General features: G+C 44.3%; 1 protein-coding gene across 1 annotated transcript; it reads left to right on the forward strand.

Moving 5' to 3' along the window:
* The first annotated feature begins 1,975 nt into the window (after positions 1-1,975).
* LOC124123405 (placenta-specific protein 4-like) lies at positions 1,976-2,797 on the forward strand. The gene is made up of 2 exons (XM_046486629.2): positions 1,976-1,988; positions 2,319-2,797. Exons 1-2 carry the CDS (start codon positions 1,976-1,978, stop codon positions 2,795-2,797), a joined length of 492 nt encoding a protein of 163 aa, XP_046342585.2.
* Positions 2,798-16,720: the final 13,923 nt, after the last annotated feature.

A 16,720-nucleotide genomic window follows, 5' to 3' on the forward strand; every position in this document is an offset into this window, starting at 1 on the left:
GAAGATGGAGGAGCGAACTATAAGACACAGATGGAAGATGGAATTATGACGAGGAGCGAACTATAATACACAGATGGAAGATGGAATTAAGATGAGGAGCGAACTATAATACACAGATGGAAGATAAAATGAAGATGGAGGAGCGAACTATAAGACACAGATGGAAGATGGAATTATGACGAGGAGCGAACTATAATACACAGATGGAAGATGGAATTATGACGAGGAGCGAACTATAATACACAGATGGAAGATGGAATTAAGACGAGGAGCGAACTATAGGACACAGATGTAAGATCGAATTAGGACGAGGAGCGAACTATAATACACAGATGGAAGATGGAATTAAGATGGAGGAGCGAACTATAAGACACAGATGGAAGATGGAATTAAGATGGAGGAGCGAACTATAAGACACAGATGGAAGATGGAATTATGACGAGGAGCGAACTGTGGGACACAGATGGAAGATGGAATTAAGATGGAGGAGTGAGCTGTGGGACACAGATGGCAGATTGAGGAGCGTCCTTTAGAACACAAATGATGGAGCAGCGTCCTGTAGAACACAAATGAAGATAGAGGGGCGTCCTGTTCAACAAAGATGGACGAATATGTTTAACCCAGACATTAAATAAAACGATATAAACAGTAGAGGTTGAATATTTTAGATTCTTTATACGTATTACGCCCCTGTCTGTTCAGGTCGAGTGAAGCCCTTGTAGACTTGTAACCCATAGCACAACACCGTCAATACTCGGCTCACAGATGGAGCACACGTGGTCCGAACGGCCACAGACAGCCTCCTGTTCCTCGCATAGAGGCACAGCCACGCTGGGAGACATCGCCGACATGGAAGGGAGATAACCCGTACTCTCAATTCCGGTATTGATGTAATTCTTGCCCTCAGACAAATGCTGGCTTATCAACAGTCGCTTATGCCCTGTTTCACACAAAAAACGTCTTCAATGTGGGCAGCTGTTGTTCATTTACCAGAATTATTCCGCCTCTAAATTTAGGGTTCCCTGTCCCTTTAACAATGCATCTCACACTGTCCCCTGTCATCGTCAGCTGCCATGCACAGAGGCATACTGTCTATATACAATGAACCACCTGTTACTCTCTTTATTTACAATGAACAGAAAAAGGTTTTGATATTTTTTTAGGATATTGTTTGTAGTGAAGACCAAACCACAAAAACATAAAGTATCCCCCAAAATATACTTTTGTGTTTAATATACCGTATGAAGAATAGGAGTCCCATATTATATTTTTTATTGATATTTGGCCAGTAGACACCGAGATGCTACTAAAATTAAGAGAGCTAAACACGACAGCCATAGATGGGTTACATTGCGATAGCTTTCTATGACGTGTACAGGCTGTTTGCAGGGGGCACGGGTGGCCCAGCTGCCTAAGGCGCTGCGATTCGTTGTGCAGAGTTGCGTCCCTTGGGCACGCCAGAAACCTATGACTATGAGTTCGAATCCCGGTTCGCCCTGGTTATGTTTCTAGGTTTGTCAGCACCATACCCGTGCTCGTGGGTTTCACCGAAGTGGTAAACGTCTGAGACCTGCATCACTTCGGGGTTTCCTCCCACATTAAGCTGACACGCCGTGAAATAACTGGAATAATGTTTAAGGCGGCGTTAATCCCAACTCACTTACTCACAGGCAGTTTGCAATTGTCCTACCGTGTCCTGACAGTGTCACGTGACCGATACCATGATTGTCCGGCATCTCCAGCACTGTTTACTGATATACTAACTTTCAGCGTCGACAGTTTCAAAATACGGCCTTGAAAACAACGCGAAAGGGTCCCATATGAAGCATGATATGTGATATGACGTCATAACATGCGAGGGTCGAGTTGTGTGCATCAGCTACCCTGGACAACCTTGGTTCAGATTGCGATATGGCTGTATCGTGTATCTAGGCAGACATTAATCAATGACAAAATAACAATACGACTATTAATCATGATCGTCACTCGTACGTCCCAGCTATGAAGTCCATAAATTCTCCATACTTGAAGCATCCGTACTTGAAGAGAGAGAGGGAGAGAGAGAGAGAGAGGGGAGGAGGAGGGGGGGGGGGGGGGGGGGGGGGGGGGGGGGGGGGGGAGAGAGGTAGAGAGAGAGGTCCTTGATCACATTCTTTTCACTGATAAAATTCACTGAGTGTGAAAGTAATTTATAAAGATCCGTATCTAATATTGTCGCTGGTATTTTTCAATACAATATTTCGTTAATTCAAACAATCTGTTGTAATATTTCATAACGCATATAATTAACTTCTGTTTATTAATAATACCTATCCCAGGATGTGACACGGCACACAGAAACTCCCTCGCATCCCCACATCTCACCTGGCAACACCCTCGCATCCCCACATCTCACCTGTCAACACCCTCGCATCCCCACATCTCACCTGTCAACACCCTCGCATCCCCACATCTCATCCGTCAACACCCTCGCATCCCCACATCTCACCTGGCAACACCCTCGCATCCCCACATCTCACCTGGCAACACCCTCGCATCCCCACATCTCACCTGGCAACACCCTCGCATCCCCACATCTCACCTGTCAACACCCTCGCATCCCCACATCTCACCTGTCAACACCCTCGCATCCCCACATCTCACCTGGCAACACCCTCGCATCCCCACATCTCACCTGTCAACACCCTCGCATCCCCACATCTCACCTGGCAACACCCTCGCATCCCCACATCTCATCTGTCAACACACTCGCATCCCCACATCTCACCATTCGATCCTGTTCTGTCTGCATCCATAAAATAGGCATTAATATTTCTACTTTTGTTGAGTTTACAAGGGAGAAGGAAACTATGCTTGATAGGCGATGCACTTCAAGGAGGTCAATGGTGATTTTATTAGTTTGAAGCAGTTGGCTTTGCTGGAGGATTTTAAGTAGTATGTCAACGGACATTCGGACATATCTTGCTTGATGAGCAGAAAGTGGATCAGTTGCACAAGGCTCTTCTTTGACTGACGGGGTTAGTTTTAAGCAGTCAGGGTTTACAGACAGGAGCTCGCAGCGTTACAAATCAGGAAAGTTCATCCTCTCCTAGATCTAGTTGTAACAAGTCTGGTTTTGAGTTTGTTGACAAAAAGTTCTACTCCAGTTGTTTCGAAAGATACTTCTTGATTTCCGTCAGCCTACTTGTAGATATCGCCGCACGCCAGGGCATATCATGTCTGAGTGTAGAAAGCTATCTTTCAAGAACAGTCATTCTTCCGCCAATGCTAATGAGGAGTTAGCTGTCACCAGTCATCAAAGTCTGTTGTTGTGAGAGAGGAATACTTACCTTTTATTAGTGAAGTTCCAATGTTACGCCCATTACCGTTTTGAGAGGTACTGGTGCTCTTCAAACTCTAATTTTGGATCGTATTTTGCCACTTTCTGATGAGTCATCCGCGATCCCTGGGGCTTTGTTATAGGGTTTATGTGATTTTACCAGTGCACCTCTCCATTTTGTGAATTCGAAGACAGATTTTGTAGAAACTCTACCTGTTCAAGGTGCAGACTTGCCTTTTAGGAATGATTTGGCAGGGGGATGTTTGGCTGATCCTGTTCTTTGTCCAGAGCCTAGCACGAGCAATCTTGAAAAAGAAATTCCAGGTATTTTTCCTTGGTGTGTTGTTACTCGTGCTATGGCTGAACAAAAAAATTCTGAGAATAAGTCCAGCTGTGACTGGCACTGTTTTGGATCAGGCTCTTGACCTGTCTAAATTTTCGAGTGAGAGTACTCACAAGTCTGACAATTTGCCTGGTAAGAGACCAGTTCTGTGTAGGGAGACGTTAGTGAAGTTACATGGGGAAGTCCCAGTTCTTACCAAGAGGGCACTCTCGTTTGAAGAAGCTGTCAAGGTTCCAGTATGTTAGTATGTCAAGGATAGTGTGTTGATGAGGAAATGGAGGCCGCCGGATGTACCTGCTGATAATGAATGGAAGATTTTCCATCAAATTGTTCTTCAAAATTCATATAGAAATCATGTTTTGAGTTTGGCACATGAAACTGCTTCGACAGGCCATTTGGGTGTAAACAAAACTTGTGACAATATTCTGGCCCATTTTTGGGGGCCTAATTTGAGGCGCGATGTTCCTGAGTTTTGCAAAACATGCCATGTGTGTCAAATGGTTGGCAAAAATAATCAGAAAATCCCAGCCGAACCTTTGAAACCCATTCCAGCTTTCACAAGGTTTCCAGAGGCTATTCATTTAACGGAATATTACAGCTCAGGTTCTCAAGATAAAGTTCTTCACCATGGTTGGTTTGCCTAAGACTATTCAGTCAGAATGGTTGGTTGGTTTTTCTGTTTAACGCCGAACTCAGCAACATTCCAGCTATATGACGGCGGTGTGTAAATAATCGAGTCTGGACCAGACAATCCAGTGATTGATATCATGAGCATCGATCAAAGCAATTGGGATCGATGACATGCATCAACCAAGTCAGCGAGCCTGACCCACCGTTCCCATTAGTCGCCTTTTACGACAAGCATAGTCACCGTTTACGGCAAGCATGGGTTGCTGAAGACCTATTCTTCCTCGGATCTTCTTAATCAGATCAGGGCTCTACTTTCATGTCATGTTAGGCATACCTCAGATTAAGTCTAATGCATATCATTCTGAATCTCAAGGAGCTTTAGAGGGATTCCGTCAGACTCTTAAGAATATGATAAGGACTTACTGTTTTGAGACTGAGAAGGGTTGAGATGAAGGCATTCATTTGTTGTTGTTTGCTGTGATGGTGTCAGCTAAGGAGTCAAAAGATTTTAGTCATTCGGATCTCGTCTTTTGCCATAATGTTCGTGGACCTTTGAGGCACTTGAAGGAGCATTGGCTTAATGATAAGTCTGAAAAGAGTTTGTTGGAGAATGTCTCATCATTCTGGGCTCTGCTGAAGTTGTGAAGCCTGTGAAGTTGCTAAGGATAACTTGAAGGAATCCCAGAGCAAAATGAAAGTACATTAGGACAATATATCTCAGAGAGAAATTGCAATCCTGGCGATAAAGTCTTAGTGTATTTGCCAATCACTGTTCAGCCATTGCGTGCTACCACTGTCCGTATGTTATTGACAGACACGTCCGTGATACAGGCAATCTTGTACAAGCACCAGGCTGTCGTAAAACGACAGCTTTGTCATGGCAATATGATTAGAAAATAGCACGAAGGAAATGACAATGTACCTACTCAGTGTGTTGCCACTGTTTCTCCTGTGGACGTTGTGTCAGATTGTGATACTGATGAGAATTGTGACTTTGTCAAGTTTGATGGCGTGTCGTACTGCCATAGAATATGGTAGTACCACACTATTGCATATTATCGTCGCAATTGCTGAGTAGTGAATTGTATTGATTTGTAAACCTAGTTAATGTTGCAATACAACTGTTGATTGTATACCATTTGTTGGTTTCACACTAAATTGTTTCACTTTGGGAATCGACACGTAACAATTGCAAACATTCTGCTTCTGTCTACAATTCTAAAGAACTGTTAATGGACGGACAGACAGGTGTTGCTGATGCTGCAGAGACAACTACAATCGTCATCCATGAAGTCAAAGTCGTTACAGATGTTTCCGAATCGATGTGAATCTGTATTGAATAAAAGAATCAGTATCACAACTAATTCATTCATTATCGATGTGAAATGGCACGGTCTGTATAGAGTGATCCAGCCCAGCTGACGCAGCGCCGTATAGCTACAATGTGTCAATACACATATCGTGTTGCACTGTATAGCGTAGATATATATACTCGTAGGCTCACGGCGAGTTATGTTCATAAAGGTTGTTAATCATGTACAGTGTCTTAATTTATCTGTGTGATGAGATGTAGGGTAAACGAAATACAGTAAACTACGGTTATAACGAACCCAATGGGATCGCTAATATCAGTTCGTTATAACCGTAGTTCGTTATAAGCATATATACAACAAATGCCCGGAGCCAAAAAAATAAATTCGTTATATCCGTCTGTTCGTTTTAAATGTAGTTTACTGTACAACAATCTAATACCCCGGTCACATGCGCCTCTATACATATATGTCCATATGTGCATACGAGTGTAGAAATATATACGTGAGTATACTTGTCATGTGAACGCGTTTACTCATGTGTGTATATTTACACCAGGAGCAAATTTGCATCATGCTTGGAGCAGGTGCAAATGTAAATGTAAATTTGCAATGTGTGTATATGTTGCAATGTGAACGTTTATGTTAACGTAAGATGATGATCTGATTAATATCTGTTCTTTTGCCAACACCAAACAAATTGTCCACAGTTGCCAACTTTTATGGGTATATACAGAGTTGAGCGGACGGTGTTTTCTTTTGGTTTCAAGGAGTCAAAACAAATTAAATCAAACACGTTGCTTCATACGAAAATATTCGGTGAAGTAACTCTCCTCTCATTCAAATTTGATTGGAAAACAACCTGTTTTGTGTTGAAAGTCGTGAACAGACTGACGAGTATGTGTGCCTTAAACTGTTTACATACTTTATTTACATACCTAAGTTGGGTTTCATGTGAACGCATAGTAAATTTACATATACACACGTATGTATAGCTACACATGTGCAAAATTACTTACGTTAGTAAATGCTGTTCATGTGAACGGGGCATTACTTACTAAATGTTTAAGATTTAACGAACGCTTCCAGCAAATGCTGATTTCGCACTGAAATTGATGTTTTATCATAGTTGTATCTGATTAAAATGATAGTAAGTCAGAACGTGATTATAAGCACACACTTGCTTCTTGCATTCATGATTCCGGTTTTATTAAATGTATTTTCTTGCCACCAGTGTCGCCAGGCTCGAGGTAGCGATATTCCCGTGTGTCACCGTCGACGAAGTTGCCAGACACAATGATGCTGTGATGCAAACATGACATAAAGAAAGTCAAGTTAATTATAATCGAAATGCGCCTTTTGTTAATCTATCGGTTCCCCTATGAAGTATATTGTGTTTATGGGCTGTTTTACTGCCAGGTGTACTGCGTCAGTGTTAGAGGCGGTGACAAACTGGCGGCAGTGACAGTGACAACACATGTCAAGTTGGTAGCGATTGCAACGTGCGTGGCGAGTGAAAATATGCTCGAAAGCGACATCAACATTTCAGAGATACCTCATCACAGGTACAACGTTAGGTTTTAACAGTGCGTCAGTTGTCAGGTCAAAGTCAAAAGACTTTGATCAATGAACGAGTCAACATCTTTACATTCAAATCGACATGACGTCTACAGGCATATATAGTACAAAGTTGCTTGAAATGAACTTTGTGGTGCATTATTGCACTAGCGATGGGACACGTGCCGACACCAACGCACCGACACCGACATCGACGTCACAATCATGCAGACTCACAAACGACAAACAAAGTATTGTGTGGGTTGCCTTTTCGTCACTTGCAACCCGAGACTAGGGTCTATCTACCATTAGTGACAGGTCGGACGGATAGTCAGTCCAACATTTAGTCCCAGAAATACAGTTATCTTATTAAAAAATATATATCTACAAAATAAATTTTTTTAATCCAAATGGAGCACAGAACAATGCTTAATTTCAAGAACTGAGGCTTGCCAAATCATTGTAGACTTGAGTTGGATCCATGTTTTAAATTATTCCATTGGGTTTGATTTTAAACAGTTCGCTGGTTGCAACGAATATCCGGGCTCGATTCCCAACATGGTTACATAAGTCTGTCCTCGATGTCCCCAGATGTGATATAGCTGGAATAATGTTCATTCACTCACTCACTCACTCACTCACTCACTCACTCTGTAAGTCACTCACTCACTCTGTAAGTCACTCACTCACTCACTCTGTAAGTCACCCACTCACTCGGTAAGTCACTCACTCAGTAAGTCACTCACTCAATCACTCTGTAAGTCACTCACTCACTCTGTAAGTCACCCACTCACTCAGTAACTCATTCACTCACTCAGCAACTCACCCGCTCAGTAAGTCACTCACTCACTCTGTAAGTCACCCACTCACTCACTCACTCAGTACCTCACTCACTCAGTAAGTCATTCACTCACTCACTCTGTAAGTCACCCACTCACTCAGTAACTCATTCACTCACTCAGTAACTCACCCACTCAGTAAGTCACTCACTCACTCTGTAAGTCACCCACTCACTCACTCACTCAGTACCTCACTCACTCAGTAAGTCATTCACTCACTCACTCTGTAAGTCACCCACTCACTCAGTAACTCATTCACTAACTCAGTAACTCACCCACTCAGTAAGTCACTCACTCACTCTGTAAGTCACCCACTCACTCACTCACTCAGTACCTCACTCACTCAGTAAGTCATTCACTCACTCACTCTTTAAGTCACCCACTCACTCAGTAACTCATTCACTCACTCACTCTGTAAGTCACCAACTCACTCAGTAACTCATTCACTCACTCAGTAACTCACTAACTCACTCACTCTGTAAGTCACCAATTCACTCAGTAACTCACTCACTCTGTAAGTCACCCACTCACTCAGTAACTCACTCACTCTGTAAGTCACCCACTCACTCACTCACTCACTCTGTAAGTCACCCACTCACTCAGTAACTCACTCACTCTGTAAGTCACCCACTCACTCACTCACTCACTCTGTAAGTCACCCACTCACTCAGTAACTCACTCTGTAAGTCACCCACTCACTCAGTAACTCGTTCACTCACTCAGTAACTCACTCACTCAGTAAGTCACTCACTCACTCACTCACTCACTCACTCACTCACTCACTCTGTAAGTCACCCACTCATTCAGTAACTCACTCACTCACTCTGTAAGTCACCCACTCATTCAGTAACTCACTCACTCATCAGTGACCGGTTTTTCAAATATCTTGCAGTCATGTTAAGTATGGCTGTAGGGCCAGTCATATTCTTGATGTGTTTTCCATAATGACGACCATGTGCCCAAACACGTCGCATGTTGTTCCTGTGAACCAGTTCAAGGTTTCGTCGATTCCTCACATCAATAGAACACACGTGGAGCCTCGGAGACCATTTAGGTACGTCATTTCTCGCAGCTGACTGACGGCAATCTTGATGTCCGTGTTGGTTAACGCCTACATGTAGTTACATAAAAGAATATATAAAATAAAAATGCGTTGGGTTTTCTTCGCTTGTGCAACTACCGCATCACATCTATAACTCCATCTCCCGACACTCAGGGAAAACAGTAGCACCGACAAGGTGGTAACAACATGGACGGACAATTAACCCATGCTGTGTCAACTTAGTTAACGCGGGCCCCCTGGCGGGGCTTCGATCAGACAGCAACAGATCAGCAGAAGTCAGGGGAGATAATTAGTCATTGTGACAGAGAACGCCGATAAATACATCCTGTGACATTCAGCCACGTGCATACATTGTTTGCTAGACAGGGAGGGGTTAGTTTGAATGGGCGCGCCTGCCTGTTGTAGACTGGAGTCTGTATATAGTTCTTACAGTGGACGGAATCTGCAGACACTCCTTACAGTGGACTCAGCATGTAGACAGTCCTTACAGTGGACGGAGAATACAGACAGTCCTAATAGTGGACGCAGCATTTATATAGTCCTCACAGTGGACGGAGAATACAGACAGTCCTTACAGTGGACGGAGAATACAGACATTCCTTACAGTGGACGGAGAATACAGACAGTCCTTACAGTGGACGGAGAATACAGACATTCCTTACAGTGGACGGAGAATACAGACATTCCTTACAGTGGACGGAGAATACAGACAGTCCTTACAGTGGACGGAGAATACAGACAGTCCTTACAGTGGACGGAGAATACAGACAGTCCTTACAGTGGACGGAGAATACAGACAGTCCTTACAGTGGACGGAGAATACAGACATTCCTTACAGTGGACGAAGAATACAGACATTCCTTACAGTGGACGGAGAATACAGACATTCCTTACAGTGGACGGAGAATACAGACATTCCTTACAGTGGACGGAGAATACAGACATTCCTTACAGTGGACGGGGAATACAGACAGTCCTTACAGTGGACGGAGAATACAGACATTCCTTACAGTGGACGGAGAATACAGACAGTCCTTACAGTGGACGGAGAATACAGACAGTCCTTACAGTGGACGGAGAATACAGACATTCCTTACAGTGGACGGAGAATACAGACAGTCCTTACAGTGGACGGAGAATACAGACAGTCCTTACAGTGGACGGAGAATACAGACATTCCTTACAGTGGACGGAGAATACAGACAGTCCTTACAGTGGACGGAGAATACAGACATTCCTTACAGTGGACGGAGAATACAGACAGTCCTTACAGTGGACGGAGAATACAGACAGTCCTAACAGTGGACGGAGAATACAGACATTCCTTACAATGGACGGAGAATACAGACAGTCCTTACAGTGGACGGAGAATACAGACATTCCTTACAGTGGACGGAGAATACAGACAGTCCTTACAGTGGACGGAGAATACAGACAGTCCTTACAGTGGACGGAGAATACAGACATTCCTTACAGTGGACGGAGAATACAGACAGTCCTTACAGTGGACGGAGAATACAGACATTCCTTACAGTGGACGGAGAATACAGACATTCCTTAGAGTGGACGGAGAATACAGACATTCCTTACAGTGGACGGGGAATACAGACAGTTCTTACAGTGGACGGGGAATACAGACATTCCTTACAGTGGACGCAGCATTAAGACAGGCCTTACAATGGACGGAGTATGTAGACAGTCCTTACAGTGACGGAGTCTTCAGACAGACGCCACAGTAGACGAAGTTTTAAGATATACTCTAATTTTGCATGGTCGGTTTCACCAGCTACTTTTCAACTCATTCATCCACAACCACATCATATCCTATGCACGTCCAAACCGGGTTCAAACGTAATAACCGACAATAATGCATTAGGGGCTGGTCACGTGACACCTTTTGGAAACCATACCGAGTGAGTGAGCGAGTTAATGCTTTACGTCACATCGGCAATATTTCAGCCATATCGTGACGAGAAATGATACATTTTTCATACATATATTTTAACTAAGTAAAACCATACCATGTGTTATACATATGGAAAGCTCTTGGAAATGTGTAAATCAATCAACATCACCAAGATAATGACTTTATGTCCATTTGCCCCCTCGCATACATTTAAGCTGGCCAAAGTGCGCGCAGAACGTTTCCCCAAGTTCCATATACAGTTTTGAGATCCTTAGGGCATTATCTCTGTGACTGCATACCAGAAACTAGTTATTTGACCTTTTTCAAGCGATTGAACTAATACTCAAATTCCAAAGATATTTGTAGTAACCTTCGGCTGTCCAAAGGATATGAAAACTAACTTTTTTAAAGCGTCGTTTAATTCACACTGGACCCTCTGAATATGTAAATTATTATGAATTGTTTATCAAAGAATGGATATATTATCCCCACACACCTGTTACCACAAAATCACACGAGGACGTTTAACAACAACCTGTTGTACTGAAACAAGTAAAGATCTAAGCCCGATAAAATGCTGTCATGTGATAACGCGCACCTGCATACAGTTTTACCACGTCAGTATATTCACGCATCTACCATCCTATCTAAGGACAGTATCGGTGACAACACCTTCGCTTCGTCGACTGACACACTGACGGAGCGTCAGAACTTGACTCGCATATCAGACCAAACAAAGGCAACATCAGTATTAGATTTTCATATTTAATAATAATAATAATAATAATAATAATAATAATAATAATAATAATTGAAGTGGTAATAAAAATAATTCACGTCTTGTACGTTTTCAGTAGATTTTCTTATTTGATCGTATGGTAATGGTCCCTTGTTGTTGGATTTGTTCATAAAAACCATTCAGGTTATGATATTCTCATAACAGCTTGCGTCTGCGTCAGAAAAAAGCACGCTGTTATTATAAGAGTAATAATTGTGAAATACTATACCTACAGATACTTGTAACGATCAGGGGATATTACATGTCTGAAGAAAAATCAGTCGAGTTTACCAAAGCCTCGCCATGGCCTGGGAAAACATGATCATGTTCCCTGAAGAATTGAAGGTTTACCTTAGGTATTTTGTGGATACTCATGAATATACAATTGGAACTCTGAAAAGTGAAAACCTGAATGTTATTGTGGAATATTCCCGTGATGAATAGCTAGTTCAATCTGGTCGATGAAAGTCGCCTACAGCGATCAATACACTGAACAGAAGACGCGTGGGAAATAGATATAGTCTAAAATATCAGACCAGTTCAAAATGTAATTATCTGTCGTTGTCGCTTATGATATCGATGTGGTTTTAAAACATTGATAAATTGCATACCTTTTACGGGAAACATACTTCCTTTCGGAGAGTAAGGAATGCGTCACTATACTACTAGACTATAGCCCACACAGGTTGTTATATTACATGCTTGACAAAGGGGCAGAACCGCAGACCTTGACTATAATGCATAGTTCCTGCAGACCGATCTGCCGGGGCAATATACAGTGTAAGTCATGTTGTCCATATACAGACCAGGCTAAACTCCCTTTATGGTTACAATGTGTGAAGCCCATTTATGGTGTCTACTGTCGTCATATGGCGTGAATATTGCTTAAAAGCCACGTAACACCATACTCACCCATTCACGCGTTGTTTTTAACGCCGCTTTTAACACTATTCCAGTTATATCACGGCGTGTCAGCTTAATGTGGGAGGAAAGCCCGAAGTGATGCAGGTCTTAGACGTTTACCACTTCTGTGAAACCCACGAGCACGGGTATGGTGCTGACATACCTAGAAACATAATCGGGGCGAACAGGGATTCGAACCCACAATCATAGGTTTCTGGCGGGACCAAGGGACGCAACTCTGCACAGGGAATAGCGGCGCCTTAGACGACGACCCTTGCCCCCACTCGCAATGTACACGAGTAGCCACATAACGTGTAGAAGAGAATTCCCATTTTTTATGTACACACGTACCGAACAAAAAAAATCGGGATAATAGGAATATTGGGGATATTTTTTTATGAAAGTTGGTGCTTAGTCTTCACTACACAAAAATATCCCCCAAAATGTTTATGATCCCCAAGTTATTGTGTTCAGTAATATTATGAATGTTAGCGAAACATGACTCCTCATAACTAGAGCAATACCGTGACAGTATGAGAAGAGTCACTATTGGGAAACGTCGACAATCTTGATGTATTAGCAGACGTGCAATATTAAACCCTACAAGCTTCAAAGTCATGACCATATTTGCGCGACAGAAGGAAATCTTCACAAGACGTATTCCACCTGATATTCCCGACGGCTGGGAACCTGAAATAAAGCCTCCCTGTGGTGTCATCTCGTACATGAATATCCCCGTTAACGCCAGCACCGCCCAATCAGGACGGGTGGATGTCGTCAGTCATCTCGTACACGTATATCTCGACACTAGACCCGTTAACGCCAGCACCGTCCAATCAGGACGGGTGGATGTCGTTAGTCATCTCGTACACGTCTACCTCGACACTAGACCCGTTAACGCCAGCACAGCCCAATCAGGACGGGTGGATGTCGTTAGTCATCTCGTACAAGTCTATCTCGGCACTAGACCCGTGGATGTCGTCAGTCATCTCGTACACGTATGTCTCGACACTAGACCCGTTAACGCCAGCACCGCCCACCAGGACGGGTGGATGTCGTCAGCGATCTCGTGCACGTATATCTCTACACCAGACCCGTTAACGCCAGCACCGCCCACCAGGACGGGTGGATGTCGTCAGCCATCTCGTGCACGTATATCTCTACACCAGACCCGTTAACGCCAGCACCGCCCAACCAGGACGGGTAGATGTCGTTAGTCATCTCGTACACGTCTACCTCGACACTAGACCCGTTAACGCCAGCACAGCCCAATCAGGACGGGTGGATGTCGTTAGTCATCTCGTACAAGTCTATCTCGGCACTAGACCCGTTAACGCCAGCACCGCCCAATCAGGACGGGTGGATGTCGTTAGTCATCTCGTACACGTCTATCTCGACACTAGACCCGTGGATGTCGTCAGTCATCTCGTACACGTATATCTCGACACAAGACCCGTTAACGCCAGCACCGCCCAATCAGGACGGGTGGATGTCGTTAGTCATCTCGTACACGTCTATCTCGACACTAGACCCGTGGATGTCGTCAGTCATCTCGTACACGTATGTCTCGACACTAGACCCGTTAACGCCAGCACCGCCCACCAGGACGGGTGGATGTCGTCAGCCATCTCGTGCACGTATATCTCTACACCAGACCCGTTAACGCCAGCACCGCCCAACCAGGACGGGTAGATGTCGTCAGCCATCTCGTGCACGTATATCTCTACACCAGACCCGTTAACGCCAGCACCGCCCAACCAGGACGGGTAGATGTCGTCAGTCATCTCGTACACGTATATCTCGACACAAGACCCGTTAACGCCAGCACCGCCCAACCAGGACGGGTGGATGTCGTCAGCCATCTCGTACACGTATGTCTCGACACTAGACCCGTTAACGCCAGCACCGCCCAACCAGGACGGGTGGATGTCGTCAGTCATCTCGTTCACGTATATCTCTACACCAGACCCGTTAACGCCAGCACCGCCCAACCAGGACGGGTGGATGTCGTCAGCCATCTTGTACACGTATGTCTCGACACTAGACCCGTTAACGCCAGCACCGCCCAACCAGGACTGGTGGATGTCGTCAGTCATCTTGGAACACCTCCGTGGGCTAGTGGTACAGCGTCCGCCCGAAAGGTCCGGGGTTCGATCCCGGGCCGGGTCATACCAAAAAGCCCTTAAAAGATGGTATTTGTTGTTATCCTGTCTAGCGTCTCGACATTAAGGGGCTAAAAGGACTGGTGTCGTGTCTGAAAGCATGGGGCATGCATGTTAAACTGCGGCATGGTATCTCAGTGGCTAGCATTATTAATCGCCATCAGTCCGGACTAGTATAAGCAGACGCGACGTTAAACCCCATTTCACCTCACCTCAGTCATCTTGATACGGACTGGACCACTGGAAGCTGTATTTTATGGTGTAGTTGGATGTCGGTGTTTTCACTGCGTGCATGCACATTGACATACAATGTCGTAAACTCGTGGATGTCGTTTACTTGCTTGTTTTGTTTGTTTGTCTAACGCCACACTCAACTACATGACAGCGGTCTGTTAACAATCGAGTCTGGACCATACAATCCAGTGATTGACATCTTGAGCATCGATCAAGGCAATTGGGATACGATGATATGCATCAACCAAGTCAGCGAGCCTGACCACCCGATCCCGTTAGTCGCCTCTTACGACAAGCAAAGTCACCCTTTACGACAAGCATGGGTTGCTGAAGACCTATTCTTCCCCGGATCTTGCACCCTGTGGGTTACCGGATTAAGGATAGGTTCCCGTGACCTATGCTGGTCCAAATTTATTAGAAAATAAGAAATCATACTTTATAGATAACAACTTATGGTTAATTGCATTTAACGACGTTTCGATGTAGATTCCTACTCTGAAGGGGTCGTTGTCGGCTCAGGTATTACAGATATGCACCCTTTACTTTTCAGTACACACAAATGTACCCTGACCAAGAACGGAATACAGAACGATACCCTGGGACGAGTCCATTCCGCAGTGCGCTGAACTGGTTCCTGGTACGCTTGCGTGGAAAGACATCTTGCGTGCTTAGCCGCGGTAAAATCCAGCTCCACAGTACGCGTTCGTCTAAATGTCACTGAACATGGCGGGTTTTCTGTATCGGAAATGTCATACTGTTTGTTGTATGGGATGTTTTCCAGGGTGAGATATAAAAACGAGCATACTCAGTGCTGTATGTTCTGTAATTCCGCGATGCACATGGACTCGATATCAGCAATGCAACCGAAGTACAACACAAACCGGTTTCAGCTTGTGAAATATGGACTCGTCCGCCGTTTTGGTACCGTTCTGTATTCTGATATTGGTTAGGGTACACCGAAAAGTACCCTGGGAACATATCTATAGTAGCCGTGCCGACAACCCCCTGCCTAATTAACAAGAACCTGTACAAAGTCATGTTGAGACAAACCTGTGCCAGATAGCATGAGCACAATCCCATTGGCTGGACACGAGGACACAATCAGATCAGGCGCTCCACCCAAAACCTCACTGTAGAGGACAATCATGGTCCACCCCGTTTTCTGTAGGGAAGACTCCACGTTTGTATATACACTGAGGGACATATCTCCATAACCAATGTTTCGTCAATGCAGATTTTATTTACTTCCGACTATTTTTCACATGAAATGTTCTTCAGGGTTTGACCGAGTCTCACTTTTGACGACTGGCGATGAACGTTGTGCAAACACTGCATTGACTTGATTAGGAAACATGCCGGGGATGACAAGCGTAATTCAAACCTATGTTCCCTTTGTTTCAGCAGAACAAATGGGGAACAATCGACTTCATAAGGACATGTGTTGCCCATTAAGAGGTGTTGCTATGGCGATGTATTACTGGTCAAGAGGTGAGCGTCTATCAGTTTGGTGACGGCCAGACAGCAGCCACGAGTCCAGCATGCTTGGGCTAGCACTGCCGCTGACATTTATCAACTGCATTCAGTTGATCATAATCTCCATAAATTATTGGCCTTAACGTAATTGTCAGTCATTTAAGTAATGACACAATCATGCCATGGAATAGATAGCTATAATG

This window comes from Haliotis rufescens, unplaced genomic scaffold (assembly GCF_023055435.1).
Source record: "Haliotis rufescens isolate VD_foot unplaced genomic scaffold, xgHalRufe1.0.p SCAF_20, whole genome shotgun sequence".
Lineage (NCBI taxonomy): Eukaryota > Metazoa > Mollusca > Gastropoda > Lepetellida > Haliotidae > Haliotis > Haliotis rufescens.